The sequence below is a fragment of the Aquila chrysaetos genome, chromosome 10 (genome assembly GCF_900496995.4).
Source record: "Aquila chrysaetos chrysaetos chromosome 10, bAquChr1.4, whole genome shotgun sequence".
In the NCBI taxonomy this organism is placed as follows: Eukaryota; Metazoa; Chordata; class Aves; order Accipitriformes; family Accipitridae; genus Aquila; species Aquila chrysaetos.
In genome coordinates this window covers 37,027,788-37,052,524 of record NC_044013.1, presented here as the reverse complement: position 1 = coordinate 37,052,524, position 24,737 = coordinate 37,027,788, and the positions used below count along the sequence as shown (strand labels likewise).

Sequence of the window (24,737 nt, the reverse complement as noted above, 5' to 3'; positions counted from 1 at the left end):
AAGCCATATTTACCTTGATGTTCAGTGCTTTAGCAAGGTAAGTCCCTTTGCTAAAGAGGGTCACTAAAGATCAGAAGACTGATGTTTCGTGAAAATAAAGCGCACTTTTCTGCTTGGAGCAATGGCTCATGCTTCTTCTAAAAAGCAGCCTCTAATTATATGAACTTATTTATCTACCAGGATTGTCAAAAAAGCAATCGAGACCTAGCCCACTGATGGAAATTACTAGGCAATGCCAGAAAAGAAAGCCACTTTTGGTGCAACTCTTGCACTATCTCTTCCCCTCCCCCTTTTTGTTCCACATTATGCAATTTTTAATACAAATATTGCTTCCTATTTCTGAAGCCTGGCTCAACATTCTCTTCAAAAGTAGTAATATCAGCACTTATGTGCACCACTGAAGGCTATCAGGTGTACTGACAAAGCAGAGAGAACATTTACATGAAGAAATGTCATATTTTAAATAGCACTTTTTTTTTTTTTTTTACAGAGCAGATTGAGATGAGTGTCAAGTTTTCAAATCATTACAACAATATCCTCTCTGACTGTAATTCATCAGTTATACCATCTAGCTTACTGAAACATTAACAGTGTACTTGCCTTTATACTGCAACGTGATTTAACTGAAAGGTGCTAAAATGAACACTTCTATATCATTTTCACTCATACACAAGATGTCATGCACAGTTGAGACATTAGATTTTAAATCTATTTACAATTTTACATATTTTACAATATATATTTCATCTTTACAGCTACAGAATAAATTCAGACTAACATTGGTACCTTTTGAGTTTCTGCTGGGACTCGAATTCAAGTTAAACTAATTATTAAAAACAAGTAAGTGCATGCCTACAAGGAAGCTTTCAGGAAAAATGTCAATGGACTAGTGTTGCTTAAAAATTATACTGGTTTGTGTAGAAAATTTAAATTCAGTTCAAAAACCCATAAAAGCCTAATAGAAATCTACTTGACTAAAATAAATACAATTCATTACACTTAACAAAAAAATGTACCTTTAAAAATGTACTGATTTAAGCTCATCTGATTTTTAGCCTTAAGTGTACTTCCCTTCCCAAGTAGCTGATAGTACTAGGTGAGAATAATGATGCTTTTCAGAGTTAACACTGATAATTATCCTGCATAAACCTGAGGCTGCAGTGGTGGGGGCAGCTTGTCATTCTCCACATTTTCAGAGTCAATAGCTGCTAAGGCTTGACTTTTTGGTTTTATTTCTAATGGATATTTCTCAACAATATCTTGGACTTCCTTTGTTATTCCATCAGTCCAATCTATCAGGTCTTTCTCAAGCTTCTTGGCTTCATTGACAATTCTTTCCTGTTTCTCATTCAACTGAGACAGGAGGTCTAAGTTTTTATACATTTGCTTAACACCCAGGCACACATCAGGTGAAAAACTGTCAGATTCTTGCTTCTTCGGGGATGTCTGACCAGTCATAAAACGATCAAAATCTTCTTGGCTTAGATTTAAAGACTGAGCATCCAGTTTTTCAATGAAGGCCACAGCACAGCACTACAAACAAAACAAGAGAGTGAGTATCACTGCAAGCTACAGATTGGAATGTATGCATTCTATTTTTTATCCTGCCGTTAGACCAGTAACCGAGTATTTTATTTAATGCCTCAGATTGCTCCTAAAGATCTTTTCCAGAAGCTAACTATATCAGACAGTTCATATGCCTCTTTCCTCTCCCCAAAGTTTGAAGAAGTCAAAAACTCTGAGAACAATACAGGAAGACACCACTTCAGCAGAACAGTACTGACTCACTGCATAACGTCCGTTACAAACCTCAGGGTCACTGCATTTTGGAGGTGAGAGAACAGAAAGAACATGACAACTAGACAAGAGCACTATATTGATATTTAATAATCTGATCAGCAGAGATCTGCTATGCTGTCTATTCATTTTCTGAAGGAAGGAATGTCAAATGCCCATCTTACCTTGTGGATGCTCTCCTCCTACTGAAAGGAATTTTTAACATTCCAAGTATTTAATTCAACTACATATTTTCCCTCGAGAATTGCTTTACGATGAAATGCAGAGAAGCCAAGTTCATAATCATAATTCCTTCTAACATGAACAAGCACACCAATAAATGCCTCCTGCAGAAGCTTTAAAAAGCCTGTTTACCTCCACACATTAATGGCCTAGTTCTGCAGGCCGTTCAAGAAGAGATAAACTCTCATGGGCTTAATAGGGAACTCTGCATCCATAACATCTGCACAGTCCAAACTCAGGCTTTTAGGAATAGAAAGTAATTAACTCCTTACAAAATAAAAATATACGCAAGTCTTAGCATCAGACCTTTCAAATAAAGGGTTTAATATTATAAAGAAAGCAAAGCACTGTCTGCTTTGGAAAGCAAAGGAAGAGAGAGGAGATATAAAGCAAGAGAGCAGGCTGTACTCTAAGTAACCTCAACCACTCTCTGAAGATCAGTTTTAATTTTCCTTCTGTGTTATGCTGTTTGCCTTTACTGGAAATTCCTACATTCAAATAAAAGACAATCTTGTTGTATAAAATGTCAACACTATTCCTGCACTTACCAGATTGGTAAAATAGTAGCCGTCTTCTCCTGTCATTAACCTGCTTGGATTACAGAAGCGTGTTATATACTGGATGTTAGACTGCAGACGGGGTGGGTTTCCCTTCAAAACAATGTATATAAGTGTTGGAAGAAAGTCATCAGCAGAAGCTGGTTCGTTTTTTGTGATTTTAATAGCATTAAATATATGCTTGCTGCACTTGGTGATGCATGCTAATTTATCACGAGGGACACGCTTTGAATCCATTTCAATAATATCTGTAAGATAAAAAAGTTCTCACATCATTAAAACCATATTAACCAGACACCTCAATGAGTAGGACACTTATTGGACAATACTAATACTGCATCATTTTTCTGTGGTGCTTGCTACTCCATAAAAGTATCTGTTTATTCAACCTTCTCTTGGTTCAGCCCAAGTATTTCAAATAGATCAGGTAAGCCTAAGCACTTCTCTGATAGAAAAATTGTTCCCGCTTCACAGATGATATCCTAGTCCAATACCACAAAGACTACTCCAAATCTAAAAGCCTGGACCCCCTTCTGATGATTGCAGAAAATAATCTCTATAAGCAAGAGATATGAAATTTAAAGCTGTAAGTATAAACTTCATCATTCACAAACCTGTAATTGCTTTTACAACCATATCGGAGACTTCTGGAATTTCTTCATTGACGGGAACACACAGCATTTGTGGAGTTACCCAGTGCAAAGCCCTATGACAAGAAAAAAAAAATGTTAAACTGTTCTGTGCCTGTAACATTCAGGTGTTTGAAACCAGCTGCTTCTTGAATTCAAGGCACAAGGAGTGCTTTGTATAAATGAGACACTAGTCCAGTCATAAGCTAGTTTATTCCACTGAAGTAATTTATTTCCATAAAAATACTTTCTTTTTTTGCTATAAATTAACAAAACCAAACCAATTAGTCCTCCTAGTGTAGTAGCTTTCATTAGTCATTCTATTCATTCCTTCTGTTTCTTAAATAAAGTGCTTTTAACCCTTTCTGGTTAAAAAGCTTGCCATTTTTGTGTGCATAGCAGAAGATTTTTAACATGCTTGATTAAGAGCTCATTTACAGGACTGTGGATTACTCAACCATTTTTCTTTTAAAGACTTACCTGATTCTCTTTTGGACAGCAAGATCTTTCTTCTCATCATCAGTTGTTTCAGGGCAAAAGACATATTTATACTGTCGAGTCATAATATATTTTTCAATCTGATCCATTGCTTTCTCAACTTTTTCAGGGGGCACTGAAAGGTACAAATCCCACGCCCAATACAGTGAATAAAGTATTCTGTCGCTCCTTTGAAGATTTAATACAGTTTGGTCCTAATATCGCCAAATCAGTACTACTGACTTGATCCAACCTGAGTTAATAAACAATGGATATACTCGGAGTACTTCCACTCTCTACAGCAGAATTAAAAATATAATGGTGACAACACCATAGTGACATGCCAAAGTAAGTACGCATAGGTTCACAATGAAGCATGTTCATTTAGCACATTCAACACACAAATTAGGTTCAGCTGCTTGTAGCTTACAAGACTATTTCTCGAAAATACAGTCTTTGAGAATAAATCCAGTGAGGTCTTCCAAGTCGTCTGTTTCTGTTTACGTCTAAAAAAATCCCTGGGTATGTTTAAACTGTGCCACTTACTTACCAAGCACATAAAAGCAGTCCACAACAGAAATACTCCCCTCTCACTGGCTACTTGTGCATTACAGTGTAACGTAAGGCTCGCAGCCGGTTAATTGGGTTGAGACTACGCATTCAACTTCAGTTTTAAACAAATAGTATTGAATTTAAAACAAGAAATGAAACCAACTGAACCACATTTAATTGAGAGTTTAAGAAAAACCTGTAAAAACAAATAATTTACACGGCAAAGCTTTATAGAACTGGTGCTGCTGGGAATAGTTCTAACTAAGATAATGGGATTTGTTAACAGCATTTCTGAAAGCTGGTTAGGAATGTTTCATTTTTACTTGAAAATGCAAGAGGCTTTATCCTCAAAATCATTACTTTTTCAGCAGTAAGATACGAGGAAGAGGAACATGATACCTTTCCAACGTGTCTGTAATTTCTCTGCTACATTTTGATAGAAGTCCTGGGCACATTCAGATTGCTCCTCAATGCTTAAGTCCTATAACAGAAAACTGTTTTAAGTGTGCATGTGTGGAAGAAATGGCAGCAATGCCTCTCACGTTTTGTTTTTGTTTAAGGAAAGCGTCCAGATGCAGTAACAGTCTGAGAATGCAAATATATCATCAGAGGTGTTTATGTTGGCTAAATTATATTTAAAAATATGAGAAACCAAGACATACTGGCTCTTTAACATGTGAAAGACTTACGTTTATTTGCTGAACAGATGTATATTAGAAATGGAATTGGACAGGTGCAATGCCATTTTCCCTAGACACATCCCTGAGTAACGGTTGACAAAATAATGTAGACTATTAAGCAGAATGCTTGCTCCCAATTTTGCCTCTTAACTTTTTAAGAAAGGATATACAGTATATCAAAAAACTAAGAACATAAATCATAATTTGAAAGAATATACAGTAAACACTTCTAATGATAAAGTTACTGTAAAATATATTCACAACGTTATTTGTGGAACAACATTGTCTTTTGGGCATTAACTAACTGAGCTACTGAAGAATGTAACAGAGGTTTGCAGAGTTAAAATTAACTTTACCTATCAAGCCACTTTTCACCATTAAATGGCAGCATAAAACCATACATTAAAAAAAAAAAAAAAAAAAAAAAAAAAGGAGAGAGAACTTAGTTTCTGAATTCTCTAAGGCCAAAAACTAGACAGTTACCCTGAACACAAAGTCTCAGCTCTAACGGCAGTGCTGCATTTTAGGCCTAGTTTACCTGTAGCAGCAAATTGTATGTTTTGAGAAAGACTTTTTGACTAGCACAAACTATCAAGGAACTAGGAAATGAGAGTACCTTCAGTGTTTATAACCAGTAATAACAACACACTATTTTCACAAACTCTACGCTCAGAATGAATCAGTTCTAAGAGAAAAAACAAAACAAAACAAAACCAAACTTCAAGATGTTTTCAAAGTGGAGGGCATGTAAGATTCCATCAGAACTCCCTTTAACTTCCAGTCCAATGTGAAGATATAATTTGAGTAACTACATACTAAATAGGAAAGGTAGGGGAAGGAAAAAAAAAAAAGAAGTGTGCTAAATACTGACTCATTTCAACCATAGGTGGCACTAGAGATACATTAATATTTCAAGAACATTCTTTTTTTTTTTTTATGGAGAATGAAGATGTAACCCTTATTCCACATTTTAAAAAAAAAAAAAAAAAAAAAGCATAGTCAAGTTTCCCTTCCCCAAAGAAAAGGAGACATGTCAGTTGATACTGTATTATCTTTATAACTTTTTAGACTTAAGAGATCTAAAAACTCATTATGTAATATATTTTAATTTCCACAAGTCATATTTGTCTAGAAAATTGTTCAACAGACTAATTTATGTGGCATTTATTCAGAACTCATTTATTTGGGTTGCAAAGGAAAGTTCTCTCAAGATACCGGGGTTGGAGGGTTTCTTTGGTCACATACCATATCAAAAAGCAAGGCATTGAGAATTTAAGACTGCCACTAGATCTTCATTCAACTAAGCATATCAGCTAAAGACTCCTGTATACAATATACAAAAACCAAACTGCTGGAAGAAGTGCAGCATTTTCTCCATCTCTCCCCAGTTTCCCCTTTTTATTTATGTAAAAGGCATGCAAAACTTACCCTTTTATGATTCATTGTGTCCAAAAATAGTTTACATTGCTTATAGATATCTTGTCCAGGCTTGTGATACGTCTTGAGAAATTCTATGAATTCCTTGGATACTCGATCTGTCTCGATGCTAGCCTGCCTGTTTATAGAAGGGCTGGGAGCCTTGGCTTCTTGGATCTCTGCCGGGAAAATTTAGGCACATCAGATTAGCTTTTTTACACTGATGGATGACTTCAGGAAGCGTTTAATGTGTCTTAAAATTTCAGGTTGTTTTTTTCAACTGTGCAGATGAATGAGCATTTCTTTCTCAAGCTTTACCAGTGAAATGCTGGATATTACTAAACAGAACTCTAAGAAACTGAGTATTCCACTGAAGTGAAACATTTATAGCCACATACCCATTTACACTAATGCCCTTTTTATATTAGCAAATTACTGTAACATGGGTTTGCTTTCGGGTTTCTTACATTTTCATTCTCAGGTAAGATATCTCCATATAAGATCAAGGCTTTCAGATGGGATTCTGCAGCAGTTTAAGATAATGGAGTGCTCCCTTTTCCATTCTCCCTCACCTTTACATTCCTGCTCCTTTGCTTTCAACTGGCTCATGAACTAGCTCAGGGAGTAGTAGTTCGGGGCAGCCCTAGTCAGAAATCAGTGTTCCTTTGGGGTTATTTTTCAGCTTGATCAGCTCCCCACGCTGGCTTCCCACCAGGTCATAGGAGCAGCAGCAGCAGCACAAGACAAGGAATGGGAGCATGAGGTTGGTGAAAATGCAGCAGCCCTTCTTTGGCTAGGCAGCAGATGCCACAGAATCACACCTGCAGTGTAAATGAGAACTTGGCCATTTGTGTTTCAGCAAGAACAGAAGCACCGCGCCTGTTCAAGAAAGAATTTGCTTGGCACTCAAGAAGGAGGTAGGAACACAGACTGCACACAGCACTGGATGCAAGTTTATATAGCTGCAACCACAGGATTTTTCCACACACACACATCTGATTTTCCGGGGTATACGTTGCAAGTTAATTGTACTGATCCAATACCTTCACTACCCAAGTTTAGTTCACCCACCTTTCAACTTGCCAGCCAACACTGTTCAAAATGAAGGATTGAATAGAGATGATGTAAATGAACATGATGAAAAGCAAGCAGCAAAGAGACAGAAAACACGAAAATATTCATGGTCAACATGATACAAACACATCTTTCAACCTGAAAATACTAACATGCACAACAAAAAAATCCTTGTTTCAATAAGCATACATGCAGAACTCCAAAATATAAGGAAATAAATGGGATTAGTATATTTAAGTTGGTATGTTTTATACTGGAAGTAGCTTATTGTTGTGGGTTTTTTGTTTGTTGTTACTTGTTTTTAAAGAGATACAGCACTATAGTAAATTCAAAGCTGTATGATCCAGTGACTAACAACAGTGATCATTTGACCAAAGCACAAGACTCTACACTTCAGCATAACCTTCTCTGGATAATAATTTGGTCAGATACCATTAGAACATCTATTGTATTTAAGTGATAAGAATGGAAAAGGTTTTGCAAATATTTAAATTGCAGCTGCAGCAATCAAGATACGGAGTGCAAATCAATCTCCTTTCTAGTTACACAAGAACACTTTTTTCCAGAGGGCATTTCCTCCAATCTTCTTTATACCTAAGATTCAAAGTAGAATGCCTGCACAGTACTCAAGCTGAACGGCAACCGTTACTATATGTTGATCCAAATTTGTCACATTTAATATTACATAACCAGTAAGTACAGAGCATAGCTTTGCAATAATAAACAAAGCAAGCAGGTCCACTTTTGAAAGGGTAGAATTATAGGGTATTTTTTCCACAATTAATTACTGACTTCATTTCAAAGAACAGCCAAAGACTTATTTACTTATTTCAACACCGAGTTCACTGTATCAGAAAAATCATGAATTTTATTCCACTATTTGACCTTAAGGAATATGAATATGATTTTTTTAGTCACGGATCTAGAATAGATTTTTTTTTTTTTTTTTTTTTAGTTCCTAGAGAGATGTAGACGATTGAGGCACATTACTGTTAATGTAGGCATTAAAAAAAATTGAATGTTAGAATGAACTGTCTTTTTAATGAGCCACACCAAGAACTACATGTAGTCACTCAGAAATGTTGCAGCTTCATTAATCTCTGTGTTGAAATCCTGATTTCAGGAAAATGAACCTGTACAACATACACTGATTACTTAGGACTGCAGGAACAAACATACTTTCAGCAATAAAGTATTTTCAGCTTTGTCATGTACTTTAAAAGAGTTAAGTCTAACTAAAAAGAAGCTGATTGCTGAAAAGAAATTCCATTTGAACAAGTTAAAGAGAACCTAGTAGAGGAGATACGCCAAAATGAAAAGAAAGAGTATGGGAAGAGTTAAGAAAGGATCACCTTTACAAAGAACAAACACTATTAATATTAAAATCTTTCTCAAGGCATTCTACAAAAATGCTAGTTGTTACAGCAGAACATTAGCACTCCAGTGATTCACTATGGTTGTGCCATGGTCATGGATCTGAGTCCAAGAATATAAAAATAGTGTTGTCATTAGCTCTACTACACATACCCATTCATCATCTTCATATAATTTGCAAAATAAAGAATGGTACATCTTGAAATTTCTTTAGTCAGCAGAACACGTCAGAATTGCAAACAAATAGCATAGGACAAGATCCTAAAGGTGTTTGCTTCAAGGCTTCTGGCGTCCTTTTGGTTTAAATGAAACCAGTATGTCTTCTCTTGATATGAAATTGTCTTCTTGATTAATGTAACAAACATCTGGAGATGTTTTGAGAATGCAAAAGTTCTTGGAGTGCAAACTATTAAACTGAAATAGTTTCAACTTACAATTATAAATCATTATAAATTATAATGGCAACCCGGAATTATTTTTTGATAAAAATATGAAGCAGCACAAGATCTAGCTACTTCTTACAAAATTCTTATTTTTTTGAAACTGCGTAATCCTTCAGATGTCACACTAAGGTAAGCTGAAGCTTCTTTGAGCTCTTATTCCTATACTCGCCTTACCAAAAGCAAAGAATTGATTTAAAGATTCAAGTTCATGTCAAGATGCTAGACTTGCTTTTTTTGTCATCTTTGTATTCAACAGCCCAAGTTATAACTGGCACAACCCTAGTTTGTATTTTGCCAAGCCCAGCTAAGAAATAAGCTTACTAAAATCAAGCAGACAGCTTGCTCAAGCTGTACTGCATTACCTTCAGTAGGGGAAGCCAGTTCCCAGGAGGGAGTAAAAATCTCCTTCAAATCCCTGAGAATGTTATCAGCATTTCGCTCCCTCCCAAGCTGTCCTGGCTTAACGATTTTCTCTTGAGCCACTGAAATAAATGCAAAAGCAAGCAAGACACCAAGAACGGGAGCATGTCAGGAGAGACGGTGAATGGGATAAAAAAAGAAAATATGGAAAGTGAGAAGAATGAACGTAAAAAAATTTCTTGATACATAGCTGAATGCCTCATTTAGCCAGCTGCTGCCCATGGACCAAAACAAATTCTAAGGCGAAATCCAGACATATTTAGAACTTCTTATTAAGGAAATGCATTGTCAATAAGGCTAAGATATATTAATGTTGCTTTTTCTTCTGGAATGCCTCCTCCACAGTCTAGCATTTTCCAGGTTTTGCCCATGTAAGCTATTGCTATGCAAAGACATCAGTGCCATTAATCATTCTTACTTGTAACACATGCTATAGAATAAACATTCAGCCAACCACAAACTTGATATTCACAACCCACACACACATAAACACTACAAGTTTCCTTTCACATTTATTTTCATTTAAAGGCATCCTGCTTACACATTCCATTTTTTCTGTTAAAGCTGCTGAAGCGATCCATTATGACAGCATCATCTGATATTTTATATCAGCATTTCTATCACACTTAGACATATCAGTTTGTTTGAGGTGACTGACAGCCAGTACCTTTTCTCCTGCTTTCTTCAGGAAGGGTTCCCTTTCAAGTCCTAAACTACAGAATCACACTATGGTTGACTTATGAATCTAGCAAGAATGTGCATCATACAAACAAGATACTTCCACTCAGCAGTGCAGTGGTAGACCACCACCAGGAATACATTTATACTACACTTTAGTGGAAGAATTCCTGTATAGCTAACACAAACACGGCACTGTTCTATTTAAAAGATTGTTCTGCGTCACCCAAAAGCTCACGTTTTTCTGTGTTTTCAGTAAGACTTCACATATAGCAATTGCTCTCCAGAAGCATCGTTATTCCAACTTTTTAAGGTCAAGGCACAGAGCGCTACTCTGTCTTTTAGTACAATACAATTATCAAAAATACTTTTTAACTTAACGTGTTGTATAGAACCATTAAAAGCAAAGGAGAAAGTTACCCTTCTTAGCTCCTGTTCTGGAAGAAGCAGTGAAGAACTTCTTCACAGTAGTGACCTTTCGTGTTTTCTCATTGGTTTTCTTTTCTTCAAATTTTGAAAAGGTCAGTGACTGTGCCCCTTGGGTACTCTGACTACTGGCATATGCTTCTTCCTCCTCACGCTGAAGCCTGGAATTAGAAAAATGTATGTCTAATTTAACTGCTTAAAACCAGCACAAATAAGCTAATTTCCTGTGCAATAAATTACTCATTTGACATGATGCTAATTCTCCTCTGTGCTCATCTTCCTTTCTTACTTCCTACCACATCTCCCTTCATTCCATTACATCCACTCTTGCCATGTTGCAATGGTGAATGAAAGTGAGGGAAAGCTTAAGATGGCAAGGGAGGATTAAATAGTAAGGTCAAAAGAGAGGAGACTGAAATATAATCACGGTCACTTTCCCCTCATGTCACAGCCCTGAATTCTACAAAGGTACAGGTGAGGGAAAAGACTGTAGGAGGACTTCCAATAATCGATTCAGTTGCCTTCCTCCCTGCATCGTGTTCCGAATTTCACAACCTATTACCACAGGCAATCCTTTACCATGTTACTAAAGATAAAAACTATGGCTCACAGAGGAGCAAGTGAAATACCCTGTCACAATCTCAAAAAATATTCTGGGAAACAGATCATTGTTGTCATAATTTGTTTTCTAAGTCTTGGTAACACTTATGCTTACTTGAAGGAATGAGGCAAACCACTTCACTGCAAACACTGATGGGTGCTTTGCAAAGACCAAGCCCATCTTTCAATCTACATGTACAAAGTAGGGGAGGGCAAACATGCTAATCCTTCAACGGCTACTTTTCTTCCTATGCAGGAAGATTAAAATAGGTTAAATTATATTGCCCTTCAAGATGCTAAAAGGTTGAGCAATTTTCTTTAAACATCCATCCGGCTCAGGATGGACCATAAATAGTCTTGCATTTGTAATCTCTTGAGGCAAGAATTGTGTTTTATCTGTGCTGACAAGCCTGTCTGTTCACTACAGCAAACAATCACAGCTTATCTGTTCCTTTAGCATCTCCCTACTGAACAGTTACTTATTAAAGAATTCCTTAAATGCCCCACTTTATTGTACATAGATGTCATAAGACTGACAGCATAACTATCTGCTCTAATAATACTTAAGTTTTTATTAACTGTTTAAGGCAAATTTATGGCAGAGTTAAAAAATGACATGTCCTCTGTACTGTACCCAACAGCTTACCTGGCACCTTCTGATTAGGCTAGAAAAAGTTTCAAGCACTTCTTAACTTGCAGTTAATCTGTTCCAGTGCCAGACAGCAGAGAGAACATTATAAACAAACAAACAAACAACTTCAAGGTCTAAGATAAAGAGTGTCTAGGGTAGTTAGACACCAGAAAACTTAGGGCTTCCAAACTATAACCATCAGTTTGGACCCAACTCAAGTTCAGAAAGCTTCCACAGATGTCACCTTCTTCAGGCAGGCTGATGTAAACAGTGCACTCAATGACTTTTCTTCCCCATTCCACCCCCCCACCCGCCCGTGACCTTGGTTAACGTATCACTAGGTAACTCAAGTTCACTGAAGGGTTCCAAACTCGAGTGCAGACATGTCTCTCAGGCATTTGTACTTTTTCCTAGAGTTCGGGCATATTCCACTAATACATTAAGGTAAGCATATGTAGAGAATCAGTGTCAATATGAACAAACATCTCGGCCAGCTCAAGGCAACTGCCAATCAACTCTTAATACACAGCTAGATACTCCTCCATCTTAAGAATTCACATAACCCTGAAACAGTTAATTCTGAGTGGATGTCATGTAACTCATACCTGGAAGTGAACAAAGGACAGCTGTAGTACAAAAGAGGATGCTTTGCAGTTTCTCAGGCAGCAGATAATGCTTTTGCTTTCTACCCAAATCCAACAAAAAGCAGTTGTAGCTGCTCTTATTTTCTCACTCAAGCATAGATTTCCTCCAAGACCCATTTTCAGGGTCAAGCATTTACCACACTAGGAAAGCTAGACTGTTTTGCAGAAAGTGCATGCTTAGAAAAATTACCTACATTGTTAAAGCTAAAGCTTTAATGTTTTTGGGCTCAACCCAGCAGTTTAAAAGAATGACCACAGACAAGACTAAACCCAATTTTTTAATCAGTAGCTGAAATGCAAAGCCGTTGTGCTGGCTATATTCAAGACAATAACTGTGGTCTCCAGAGGCAGAGGTATTTTAATCAAAATTGTCACTTTCACCCTTCCAACTGCTAGTTAGAATTACAGATTTCAGTATGCAAATTAGGTCAAAGTAGTTGTTGAGAGGTTGGGGGGGTGTTTACATTTATTACTTCACAGACTTTCTTTTGAAACCTCTTAAATTAGAATGTCATAAATATTCATCTTTGCATCAAAAGGAAGATTTTCCTTCCCTTTCCTGCTGGAAAGGTCAAATTTGAGAACTTATGATGAAACTGAGCCTGAGCAAATAGGACTAGAAAATAGGAGACAGGAATAGTATTTAGTGAAGTCACCCTACTATAAAAGAGGAAGGAATAAAGAGGGCTCTTTACCGCTCTGCCAGTTCCCAATCCTCTTGAATCTGTTTCTGCCTGGCCTTATGGTATTCCTCTCTCCAGCACTTGGAGCAAAATCCCTGCCAAGCAGGATTGCCATAGTAACCACATCCCTTCTTGCACAGTAGCTCTGACTGATCAACGTGAATTCCTCTGCGTTCAGATTTCAGGTTCATTTTCTTCCTGTTTAAAGAGAAAAGGGTTAAAGACAGAAACATGGTAACAGCCTGCTAGAAATAATTTCTTTTGAAGGCTTGCCTTTTAGAAAGAAGTCACCTGTTTTAATTACTTAATAGTTCCATAGCAACAAAATAAAGGCCACAGGAGGAAGGGCACAGTTACATAACCATATAGCCCCAAAAGCCAACTGCAGCATCAGCATATGTTTGCATAGCTTTGACCTGCAAACAGTACCAGACAGCTGGCCTGGAAAGCAAGCCAGCAGTACCAGTCAAACAGCTACATACGCATGTGGAAAAAGGCACAAGTCTCTGATCTCACCAGCACATTGTTCTAACAGTTGCAGAGGCACAAAGCAACAGAGGAAAAAAGAAATATGGAAAGTTACAATCACCAACGAAGGAAGCAAACTGAGTAAGAGACGAAATGTAAATAGGTTTGTATTCAGGCTAAGACTGTCTCTGCAAAGAATCACACTGGTGAGACTTTAGCTAATGTATCTTTGGCCTCAAAGAATACGTCTTCACAGCACAGTCAAGTATCACAGCTAACCCAGCAGGGTACATTAACACGGATGAGGTGCATCTCCATTTCCGTCAGTACTCAGGTTACTTCAGAGTTAAGTTGGGCTTCTGCATACAGCACAGCTCTATAGAATTTATATAAAGTGACTACAACAAAAAGATTTATTCTCATGCCTACACCACCACTGTGCAGAGCCTGCCTTCCAGTGATCCAGCCCTCCCCTTTTCTTGCTTGACAGAAACCATCTCACATGCCAGCTTGCTCCCAAGGGCATTTCAACTACTTTGTTCTAATTCTAAATGCTGGATTCATTTTAGGAAAAAAGCAGCACAGGATCCCCTGCATTAGCAAGTTTAAGGTCTGCATATTAAAACACAGACATCTGGATTGCAATATTGACATACAGAGACACTAGGAATACCACAGCAAGGCACTGGAAAGCAAGTATTGGTCACCAAATCCAGCCCCTTTTTCTTCCTGTGATCCTCAGCAGAGTGTGCTCCGCGTAAGCTGAGCAAGCACCTCAGCAATTCAGTTTCTTGCTCTCACATTCGTAACCAAAGGTGCCCCTACGACTTCCTTCCTCTAACGGGAAAACCAGAAGATTTTTGAACCAACGCTGCCCCACAGTCTCAAGACCCTGCCCTGCCCTCCCCTCCAGCACATTACTTAAGATCACACAAGGAAAACAGAACACACATTGAGATGCAATGTATGGAAAGCAAGATGAAAAGAGATTTTCTTAAACTGAAGAATGTCAGTAACTGTCAGAGTAAATCTTGTTTTTCCCCCGAGATTCATGACAACCCCTAAGTTCATGTGTTTGAGGAATCTGGATCTCTGGTTGTTCAAGTTTCTGCCCAGCAAAGGTTACTCACCCCTGGCAGGTCTTGCCCTCAACAGTCTCAGAAAACTCTTCTCTGGGTCATCCAGCGAACCAGATGTGATATGCACAACTGTCATTACCAAAGCTAGTTTTCTACTATAGGAAGTAACAGCTAATTTGTTCCAAGCTGAATTACATAAGATCAGCCATTTTAAAAGACTGACAATGCTCAACATTTCCCGTTAATCTAAAGTTATTTTAAGTAAAGTAACAGGAAACACATATGATTTTCTCTGAGGGGGGAACAAATGAAATATTCCATCTTACCTATGTAAGTATTAAGACTCCTTCCACTAACTTCTCTTCTATCTTTGAAAGAAGTAATGAGCTCCTAAAAATAATCTAAAAATAGTTTCATTGTAGAGACCTGTATATTAAGGGAATCGGTTTCCTAATGGCATAATTTATAAAGACACATTTTCTCATTTATATAGATAGACAGCAGCTGAATACTCTCTTTTCTTTCCCACAGAATGTCTGACAGTTAAAAAGACATTAATACGCTTCTGCAAAGCAAAATGAAAAAAAACAATGAGATTTTAAATATTTGAGAGTGCTTCATTCCTATATGGACATATTAACAGAGGAAAATAAGTACATTGCCTTCATAAAAATCTTTGGTTTCTGTGCTATCTTCATTTTCTGATTCCTCAAGTAAGGTCTTTGTGATGACTGTAATGGTACACAGATCTGCTGACTAACAATCTATCTAGCAGACCAGAAATTAAACATCAAATGTTTGTCAACTGCACAGCCTGGGACGGAAATTGCAAGTTGGCAGTATTTGGAAACACAGCCCATTCTCAGAGCATCACACATGCCCTTTATGACCAATTCTGAAAAGAATGGGGAAGCAAAAGCTTGAAACTCTTCGGTTGCTCCTGATCCAGTTTAAAGACCGCTTCCTAAAAACAGAAGCTGCAGCAGCATTTTGACTAGAGACTCTGTTGCAGGTGCCTGTACTAGAAAAGACCACCATGCATAAAATTTTCAATATTGCCATTAATTGTAAAGCTGATCAGTCTGAATGTTTTCTATTGTAAACTACAGGGAGCTATAAGACACAACAGATAAAAACATTTTCATAACACAAACTTCAGAGAAACTTTACACTGATCTCCATCACCCAAGGATCATTCCTGATCCTATCACCCACTACAATGGAATTGCAATTGCAGTCTGTAGGCCAATTTCATTAATTCAGGTGTCTGTTGTTCTTATTCAAAAGCACCATGCTTCAGGCACTTGTATTTTTTGAAAACTAAAGGAGTAGAATGAAATACATGACCTTGCTTCTATCCCACATCAACATCTTGCTTTCTGAACGCTAACAGTATACTCGGTTTCTATGCCAGTTGTGCACTTTCACTATCTCTATACAGACACACAAAAATTAGCTTTCTGTATCCACAGAGCTTTAACTAGCGCCACAATTACCTTTGGCATCCTGCTAGCTCTCTGTGTACATTAGAACTAAAAATAAAGTTCTGTTTACTGTCAAAGTTCAGCAGCTTCCCCTGGAGTAAGCAAAACAGGTCTCTTTGTAGGAAGAATTTTTTATATATATATTTTTTTTTTTTGCATTCTTTCGGGAGAGATTTGTAAACAGCTGCAAAGCCAAGCCACTAGGAAATAAGTTGTTCTGCTTCTCCCCTTCCAAGTATTTTCAATTGCAGTTACATCAGTTTCAGATCCAGGGACAAAAGAGGTCACCTTGAATCAATATGAAGAAATCACATGCTGCACTTCAAGCAGAGGCTTTCTGCTCCCTTTAAACACATACAGCCATTACAAAAAAAGTTTCACAGCCAATTTCTGCAGGTCTGCATTTACATTTTAATGAACAGAACAACTCAAGTTTTAATAGACTGAATATGAAAAATCCATCTCAAGTCCACTTTCAGCAACTAAATCGCTGTGTATTTTATGATCTTCCATTCTTAAAAATGTTTTGTTGGAACTTTTGAGTATCCAAAATGCTTTTTTTTCTTTCTCTATTCCCTTGTCTCCCTCCCACTCCAGCTAAAGGTGCATCATTCTTTATTCAATGATAAAGTCAGTGCATTTGCACAGTCACACCACTTATTTTGCATGGTCAGACCTCTTATTTTTATTCATGCCCTGAATGCATGACCTGTTCAAAGCTTACTTCTGGGTAACATAATCCAAAAGAAAGAACAAATTTGCTGTTTTCCTGGAGTTGGCGAGGTAGGCAACTCTGAACAGCTTTCATACTGCCTGACTACTGAGAAGTCAGGAAAACAGTAGTAAGGAAGGTAACATATGTTCACATTAAAAAAAAAAAAAAAAAAAAAAAAAATCTAATTAAGAAGGACAATAAAGTACCAGAAGATCATAAATAAATTTAACTAGTACAATTTGGAGAGGTGCACTGCACCAAACATCCTTTTTACATCTCCTGTATCCCAATTAAAACACTTCTCAACAACTTCAAGAAGCACCACGTCTCCCTCCCAGGAGCAAACACCTGTAATTTAAAGTATATTCATACATTGCTTTGCTCAATAAGTGCTTCAAATAGTTCTGCTGTAAATATTGTCAAGGAAAGCAGAAATGACACTTCCTTACACATTTCCTCACAAACACCATGATACAGAATTTTCTTTTAAGCATTTCTGTACCAGTACTAGACCTCATCAAAGGTTAATATCTATGTTAATTAGCAGCACCCCTTTGAAAAGTTTAGAAAAAGAACAGGCTCTTGGACTTAGTTATTAATTTATAAAATCCCTTTCCCTTTGTTACATTTACAAGTAAAAGCTTCTTCCCTCCCATTTTCCTCTGAAATGGAAAAACGGAAACCACCCAACCCCTTTCTATGATCACGATCTTTAAACTCCACCTGACACACCGTGTGTGTGGTTCCTCAGACGATCACTGCTAGCATGTCCTGTTACACCATGGCTGCAAAAGTGGATTTATTCTGGACAATTACAACATGAAACCTGTCCCATTGCTGGCAATCAGCGTATTTGTACCACAGCTAACAGAGGACTAGACTGTATGGACACCAAAGAGCTCCTTGTCTTACTGCCACATGCATTCCCAGGCCGGTACCCACCCAGCCTGACAGCATACTAACTCCAAGCTACAGCATCAGCTGCCTGTGGCTACATGTTTCCATGCTGTTCTAGATGTCAAGCTTTATTTTTCTAAACTGTAGTGACATCAAGAGCAGATGAATACTTGTGCACTGTTGGTAGATGAGGCATACAATACATATTATGTTAGATATGTTTGAAAGATTGCACTTCAGAGGTCTCTAATGACAGATCAGATCTCCTTCTGTAGCTTTTTCATAAGCATCTTAGAATATTTAGTTTTGTTATGATGCCTAGCATGTGAAAAAAAAAAAACAACCACTGTGGCTTAATTCAAAATTAGCTTTTTACTTGCTTTAGTGCAATTCATTCTGAAGCTCTCCAATACATCTTCCTATCAACACATTTTTCTTGTTGTACCTAAACTTATCTAAAATTTTTCTTTTTATTCACTAGTATTTTGAGCACCCATTTACTTAGAGCAAATAATTTTTAAAAAGTGCAATACCAACTCATAGGTTTCTCGTCCCTTCCTCACACCCCTAGATTTTTCCTGTCAAGTTTGTCATCCAAGAAGAATATCCAATAAACCATAGCTCTTACTTCAGAAAATGGAAATTCACATAATTTTTTTTTTAGGAAGAATAAACCAGCTGTCTGCCCAACAGTTCCTCTGTGAGTCTGTCAAAGCTGCAACTGAAAACGTATGTGCAAACAGTACAGGGTTTCGGTTACCACAGTCAGGGAAGCAGATATCTGAGCCAAAACCAGAAAACCCAACTTTTCTGCAAAATACTGCTGGCTGACAGCCACACCACTTTCCCCCAGTCACATACTTCAATCTGCCTTTGAAGATTAACTAAGGAAACACAGAAAGAGTTAAGACACAGGAAACATGCATTTTGTTACAAGTATTATCAAAGAAAAAGAACCAAAGTGTTAAGGTCAGTGGGGGCAGCGGGGGAGACTGGAGGAAAGAGGAAAGGGTTTTTTAAGAAATGTTTTTCATTGACCTGAAGTGTGACAGTATTCCTTGAATGTGGGTGCTTAATAAAACCTACATTCCAGTTTTCAAGGATTTTCAGTTTCAGGTCTCAGGAGCCCAAGTTTCTCATGGGAAGCAATAAGGATACATCTAGATCTACGAAGAGATTCAATCAAAGCCCTTTGTCTTCAGACAACATTTGCAGACTGCAATCTATAATCTTAATTCCCTACACACCACTGGGAAACAGCTACAGACACCAGAACACAATCTACAACAGTCACCAAAGCTCAGGCAGCAACAACTTGTTTATGTCCCACATTAGATGCCTACATTTCTGTATGGGTCTAGTCCTGAGTACATCAGGCTGGACGTCCAATCTCGGGCATCTTGACTACTCATATAAAAAGACAGTGAAGTTCACCAACATCAGTGCAGAACTAACCAGATTGCACTGACAGAATTAGGCAGTCAGGTACTATTTTACTTTTTTTTTCATCTGATGATCTTCCATTACATTCCCATGGGACTAAGGATAAACCCCTCATAATCGGTGCTATTTCACAAATAAAACCATGGGATAAGAAGAGAGCTCAAAAGTTTTCCAACACCTGATGATCACACGTGGTATCTTGATATGCAGGCCAGTTACATAAAGCACAAAACTAGCTCTAAGTTTCCAAAAGGCACGCTCTCTTCCAATTTTAAGTCCATAAATCCTTAGGCCATTTTTGTCAGTATCGCATAATGGGGACTGAAGTAGCAGCAATCATTGCTTCAGGACATTGTACCTTTCATATCGGACTCAAAGCTCTCAACAACAGCAAAAGACTATATTCTAATTTTCACAGAGACCACATTACAAAATAGCTAGAAAAATTAATAGTAAACTTATTAAAGTAGGTATCATAGTCACAGCAAAGAGCAAGTGTATTCTTAGCTTTTATGTAATATGGAAAAAAGTGCTCCTTTCATCAAAATAGGATCTGTCACTACGGTCTGATTTAACACACACATGAAAGAGACTACACTTACGTAACAAGTTCTTTTCAGCAATAAACCTAAGAGAATTTTCAAAACACATTAGGGTTTCCAAAGACTGCAGACACAGCTTTGGCTTCAGGAAAAGCACTGTGGGTGAAATAAGGTTTAGAAGTAGTATAGATTTATCATGAGTTCAAACACCACCAGCTTGTTTTTCTTGTTCCTTTCCAACATGTACCTACCTTACTTCCCAGGGACCGAGTAGCAGATACCTTTATTGTCAATGCAGATTGCATCACTGCCACAATGACAAGATACTGACTTTTTCATAAAATATTTATTAGTCCTGGACTGTTTAGGTCACCTTTTATAGAAGAGCTGGTTGAAAAAGCTCACTTATCAAAGCTGAGTGGAAAGCGGTCTCATTTAATCAATCTATAGACAACTTTAGTAAGAGGTAATTGCAAGTCAATTTATAATAATTACAAGCTATGAAAAACAGTTTCTAAGTAACTCTGCATGCTAACTCTGGAAGTCGAAGTCTTGGCCCAACACTTAGCAGCAACCTACGCCAGTCTTTTCACCGGACTGAAGCGAACGTGATTTGGCTCTTCAAGTTTAAGTCTTCATAGCACTTAATGAAAAACTTGCATTAATTCTTGTCATTAAAAAATATCAAAGCGCTCCAAAGACTGTTCACAATGTCTCATACAGTATCACTCACTGCAACTGTCTGGTCATTTATGGCCATCCCCAGGTATGGAATTTTAGAGCAGGAAAAGAAGAACAACTGGGGAAGTCTCCAAACACACAATTCTTACAGTAACAGTTGCTGTTTTATATTTTACTAGTGCCTGAATGGTACACCATACTCCACATCAGATCAAGAGAGTAGCAAGTCCCACCCAAAACTGCATGCAACTTCAGTTACTGAAAATAAATTTACAAGGTAGACTAGAAAGTGCATCAAAACTGAGGGGGTGGAAGAATGGGATTGGGTTAAGATCTCTAACAACCACAAATTTTGCCTATGGAAAAACGTCCTTAAAATAACATGAATGTATTCCAAAGAGCAACCACTGACCCAAATGCCACAAAATTCTTGAGAGCCACGTAAGTGTTGAAATAGTCATGATTCATGTGTAACCCTAAACATTCAGGCATGTAATTAGCAGAAAGGTAATTAAGCATGACTTAATTTCCTCTAAAGGAAAGGGTGGGGCAATATGATCTAAGAGACACATGAACAGAGAATAGGAAAGCCATTAGACACAAATTAGGAAAGAAACATGGTTGCTACCTTTGCAGAATAGATCGTATGCGTCTTCATGGTTTTAATGTGCATCCTTCTTGCAATTAAGAAATCTCAGCTATAGCAGTTGTTTCCTAGTATAAACAGTGCAAGTTGCTAACTAAAGATCCTGAGAAAAGAAACAGTCATTAACTGTGATGACAGACACACGGTCTGATTAGCCACCTGAAAAGAACCGCACTGTTTGGTACTGTAATTTGGCAGGGGAAATTGCAGCCACTACTTAAAACCTCTGAAACCTAATGGCCACGAAGCTTCAACACTCTACCCACAGAGTTCAGTATTTACTTCAACTTGAAGATGCATTTTCCCCCTCCAACATCAGTACAGACCTTAAGCTACAGTTTTGTTTGTCTGCATCAAATTCTTAACTACTGCCCGTAGCAATGACCACTCAGCTAGGAGTAGCATGCATTCATGACTTAACAGACTATGTCTCACCATCTACATGTGACTCATAATTGCACTTTTAAATGAAATCACAAGAAACATCTAAAAACTGCTTTGTACTGTTTGACTGGGAATTCAAGTAAGAATATGAAAAAGAGGATTAGCTAAAACTTCTAAAATCTCCACAGAAACAGCAGTGATTGGCTTCTACACGCTCCGTGATTTTGCCAACGTCAGCCATGCTCACGTGGATACAGATTAAAACTGAGTTTGCTAGAACCTCTGAAAAAAATTCAAAACATCTTATGCACTTTGTACCTGACTTGTTACTGACAGTGTTTTAATATAACTTCAGAAGCACGATTTTTAGGTCTAGTTTTAGGTCACAAGCAGTCCATCATCAGGGGAAAAATTAAAAAAGCATGATTGGGGATTATATAGCAAACATTAGGAGGGGAAGGAGGGAGCTGAGACTAGACTGCAAAATAAAATTAAATGCCAGAATCATGGACTATCTTCAAGCTTATAATCATAGATCATTGTGTAAAGCGATCTCATGAATTGGTATAATTGGCTTTATACCCTATTCTTCCCTCCTGTTGTGTGTTGTTTTTTTTTTTTGTCAGCAAAGCATTCCATTCAGTTACAATTCTCTTCCTAATCCTCCCCCCTGCAAAACACTTGTGTAACCATGTCCAGAAGGTCAACACATCCAATTCCCGAGTAAAATACTGTTCCTGGAAAACACTACATCCTTCTACGCTGATGGGTCATTAGTCTCAAAGGAGTCTCAGGTAACTGGAAAACCAAGAGCTGCTCAGTACACATCCCAGAGTACTGCCATGAGGAACTGCCAATACAAAGCACCACTTCAGAAACAGTTGCGTGACTATGAGACCAAACAAGGTATGGCAAGTCGTGTCAATAATGGATTTAAATCACAAGCTCCATAATGCCACCCTTTTTCCAAAACTGCGCACTGCCACTAATTCCCAGCACTAGGCCAGATCAGGGCCCCACTCAGCACAAAAAAAAACTAGTTTGACTTTTGCCTGTGACAACCCCCTCAGTTAATCCAACACCCCACCGCATAAGCCATGGTGCCCTTGCCACAGACCAAAGCAGCCCAGGCCAGCAGGATTTAACATAGTGTCGAACCACCCCCTCAGCGAAACTTTTTGTTACTTCAAGTGCGTCATTCATCTTTCAGTATCTCACACCCTCTCTGAAAACACAGCCACTCCCTACTTCAAGGCAACGACCTGAACACTACATAAGCTGCTCATGCAGTGACAAACACCCACAAAATCACCCAAAATGCGCTGCTCAGCATCTTAAATATACTCCAAACTTCATTTGGCTTGACTTTAAAGGACTTTGATCCCCAGTCTTACAGTAAGAAGCCAAGCACTGGTAATACTTACAAGAAAAGAGTCAAAACCCCCTCGATCCACAGGGAACTTAGCAGGAAAAGAGGCTGAGGGGCCAGATTTGCAAAGTTAGTGACACCTTCACCCCGATTAACTATTGAAACTTGCCCACGGAATTAAAAAATAATAATAAATGTACAAACAACATAGTTTTAGGAACCGCACACAGAGAGAACTGGTTTACTAAGTTTCTCTGTATCCCGGCGTGTTAAGCCCGGTTACAGTCTGCCTCCTGGAGCCCGGGGAACCCCTGGCACGGCCGCCACCCCTGAGGAGAGGGGCTGCCGGGGCCGGGTACGAACCCCCCCCCCTCAGCGGGTTCCGACGCCCGATCACCGAGACTTAGAAGGAATTACAACGACCGGCGGCGGAGACAACGGGGAGGGGGACCGCTAACGGCCACCAAACTGTCACTGTCACCGCGCGGCTGCCGGGCCAGGGGGAAGCCCTTCCCGCAGCCGGGCCCAGCGGCACAAGCACCGGGCAGCCCCCTGAGAGGAGGAGCCGCCCACGGGGTCCCGGCAGGCCCGCGGCCCCTCAGCGAGAAAGCGAAGCGGTTCAGAGCTGCGGCTCACCGGTTTATCCCCGGGCGGCGGGGACGAGCCGCCGCTCCGCGCTGCTCCGCTCTCCGCTCCTCCCTCGGCACCGCTCCCCTCACGGCGGCCGGGCGCTTCCTCCCCTCCTCGGCGGCGGCGGAAGGGCGTGCCGTCACTTCCGGGGGGGGCGGGGCCCTTTCCCGGAAGGAAGCGAGGGGCCGGTTTGCCAAGCAGAGGCCCGACAGGACGGGCGAGGGCTCCTCGGTACTGCGGGGGGATGCTCACGCTAGCCCCGAGGGCGGAAGGCCGGGCAGGCCGTGCGAGACAGAAGGCGGGCAGAGGAAGGGACGAGTGCCGGGAGCTGTGCCGGCAGCGGCCGCAGCAAAGGGGCTGCCCCAGGCCTGGCCGCGCACGGCATCGACAGGGCCGTTTCACGCTCTCTGCGGTACATAGAAGCTGGAAATTAGGAAGAGATCCAGTCTTTTCCGGTATCTCCGTGTCTTTCTGTGAAGATTCTCATTTTCTGCCCCTTCCAGCACCCTTTCTCTCCCTTCAGACACACTACACCCATCCCAGCAGCGGCTCTGTTCTTTACCTCAGACCCAGGCACTGTCCAGATCAGGCAGCTCACATGAGTGCTCGGGAGCATGCGTTCATCCTCACAGCAACAGAAATAGCTACTGCTATTTAAAACTTGCTTCTCTTTCCCTTCTCATTTACACAGTGCTGTCACGTGGTGGCTTTGGTGTCTTTTTTTTTTTTCCTCCCACAGCTCAACACAGACATCCAGTTGTGAAAACAGGGATCGCTTCAGCGAGACAAATGGGACAGCAGGGAAAATGGTCTTTCAGTTACTTCAGAAACAAGGGGGAAATACTTCTGAACACAGCCAGCTAAGCAAATCCAGAAACTTAACTTTCTTTTTGAGCATTGCACAAGCAGGGATGGCTACAGACCTCCTCTGGGCTGTTTCACATGAACGGGTGGGTACGGAGGGAAGGAAGTAGAACTGAAATGATCCGATACCAGTTGGTCTCCCCGAGGAGACTGCAGACACTGCAGAAGTGCCATCTGTTAAGGAAGTCATGATGAACAAGTTAGAACTGGTGCTGTTAAACAAAGCCTGGGA

At 39.2% G+C, this 24,737-nt stretch overlaps 1 protein-coding gene across 4 annotated transcripts; it reads right to left on the bottom strand.

Moving 5' to 3' along the window:
• Nucleotides 1–687: 687 nt before the first annotated feature.
• Nucleotides 688–23,778, bottom strand: RABGEF1 (RAB guanine nucleotide exchange factor 1). 4 transcript variants are annotated; one of them, XM_030027033.2, is made up of 11 exons: nucleotides 23,648–23,778; nucleotides 13,316–13,501; nucleotides 10,740–10,906; nucleotides 9,584–9,703; nucleotides 7,402–7,422; nucleotides 6,343–6,509; nucleotides 4,634–4,715; nucleotides 3,686–3,818; nucleotides 3,191–3,282; nucleotides 2,568–2,824; nucleotides 688–1,533 (listed from the first exon to the last, which is right to left on the bottom strand). In XM_030027033.2, the coding sequence occupies exons 2-11, from the start codon at nucleotides 13,492–13,494 to the stop codon at nucleotides 1,135–1,137; spliced, it is 1,617 nt and encodes a 538-aa protein (XP_029882893.1). In that variant the 5' UTR covers nucleotides 13,495–13,501; nucleotides 23,648–23,778; the 3' UTR covers nucleotides 688–1,134. The 4 variants fall into 4 exon arrangements, with proteins under 4 accessions (XP_029882893.1, XP_029882891.1, XP_029882895.1 ...); XM_030027031.2 differs by lacking the exon at nucleotides 7,402–7,422 and having other exon boundaries at nucleotides 23,648–23,755; XM_030027035.2 differs by lacking the exons at nucleotides 7,402–7,422; nucleotides 9,584–9,703.
• Nucleotides 23,779–24,737: the final 959 nt, after the last annotated feature.